Source organism: Cupressus sempervirens, chromosome 5 (genome assembly GCF_028749045.1).
Source record: "Cupressus sempervirens isolate cs-2001-9-10 chromosome 5, ASM2874904v1, whole genome shotgun sequence".
In the NCBI taxonomy this organism is placed as follows: Eukaryota; Viridiplantae; Streptophyta; class Pinopsida; order Cupressales; family Cupressaceae; genus Cupressus; species Cupressus sempervirens.
The window spans coordinates 658,674,206-658,675,929 of NC_143122.1; the positions used below are offsets into that span (position 1 = coordinate 658,674,206).

The window sequence follows — 1,724 nt, forward strand, 5'->3', positions numbered from 1 at the left end:
TGATTAGCAACTTATCATAACAAATTGGTCTCCTAAATTATGAAAAAACAAATGACGACTAGGAGAAAAAATCGCCGTTACATGATTTGAATAGCCATGCAAATCCTAAACAACTGATATTAGAATCTATTACATTAGATTCTCCAGTATTTATGATAATTATTAACCTATCATTATACTAACAGAGACATTCGCTGGGTATTTTACAACACGAAATGACGAGGATGCCACCCTCTCCAGCCAGCTTGAAACTCATTTTATCTGTAGTTTAGTGATAAATGTCGACATGCAACTTTTGGACCCTCACGTCGTTTTACATCTCATTTCACCATCTATTGCTTCAGATTATGGATCCATTGTTGCATCTTAGTCACCTTGCACTAAAATCTCTATTTTCTCTTTCTCTCTCTCTCTCTCTGCCACAGATGTCCATTATCAGCACTTTGCTCATCTTCTTTATAAATACCTGCCATATCATCTCGTTGAATACACACAACACAGTTGTTGAATATATTGAGCTTCACAATGTCTGGACGTGCTCTTTTCTCATTAGTTGCTGCTCTGTGTATCTTAAACATTGCTTTAGCAGCAAATAACAACGCTCCGAAGGTCACAGATATCCTAGCAGACAAGGATGTTCAAGAAGCACTGGGCACCGCGTGGAAGGAAAGCTTTGCGCAGAACCCTAAATCCGCCCAAGTGAGAGGAGGGTGGATTTATGCCGACTCCAACTATCCCGACGAGCACAAATATCTCCTTGTCCAGCACGCCTCAAAAGACCGCTCTACCCAGGGTTTGTCATATGTGATACTCGTTTCATTTTGTAATACAACCATAATGTCTCATGTCTTATGATTGACAGTGAGAATCTGTGTATTCCAGGAGCAGGTGGAGAGATTGAGCTGGACAATCCGGAGAAGGACGCCGTGCTGAGCAGCGAGCATTACAAACTGGTGGCAGACTTCCACACTCATCCCTTCGCTGGCAAGACACAGCAGAGGGCTGACTCCGACGACATCAAGAGAGCGTACGAGAGAGGGGTGCCCGGAATAGTTGTATCATGCTCCGGTGTGTTCTACTTTGGCCCCGAGCGCCGAGCATCAATGGATGGACCCACTGGCTACCCTGAATCTTCCGGTGAGTCTTACAATGGCCAGAAGGATGTGAGGTTTGGCGATAACAAAAATGTTGTCCCAGGCCAGTGCAGCCCATAAATTTCAACACTCACTACTCATTAGTACTACTATGTTAGTCCTACCACCTCCACCTTCGCCTCCATCATCGTCATATTATGTTCATATTTGATGTCTGTATGAACTCCCACTATGAATAAGCTAACGGTGATCTCAGTCTGGATATACTTCCATGTTGTTCTGCAATATGGCATGTCTGTGATAACCCTGTTGCATGAATCTTACGTATGTATTTGAATTCCCACCATAAATTGAAGTTGATTTCGGTGTGAACTTGTTCGAGTGTGGTGTATGAAATTGCAGGCAATTTTGTCTCCTACATCTTTCGCAATAAAAAAGGATTGCATTTGTTTAGTCTTTGTGATTGTGAAATATGCATATCCGTGCTATGCTTCTTTTAATTCTTTTTTGGTTTGGGATGCTTTCACTGCAATAATATATTAATTTAATTTAAATTATTATGTGATTAGTTTTTATTTTTTCTAGTTTAGAATCATTTGAGTTTAAGATGTATGTTTTGACATAATAATA

The 1,724-nt window shown here is 40.7% G+C and overlaps 1 protein-coding gene across 1 annotated transcript; it reads left to right on the forward strand.

Annotated features, from left to right (window-relative positions):
• The first annotated feature begins 488 nt into the window (after positions 1 to 488).
• LOC149557603 (uncharacterized) lies at positions 489 to 1,466 on the forward strand. The gene is made up of 2 exons (XM_089786011.1): positions 489 to 793; positions 883 to 1,466. The coding sequence occupies exons 1-2, from the start codon at positions 526 to 528 to the stop codon at positions 1,212 to 1,214; spliced, it is 600 nt and encodes a 199-aa protein (XP_089642137.1). The 5' UTR covers positions 489 to 525; the 3' UTR covers positions 1,215 to 1,466.
• Positions 1,467 to 1,724: the final 258 nt, after the last annotated feature.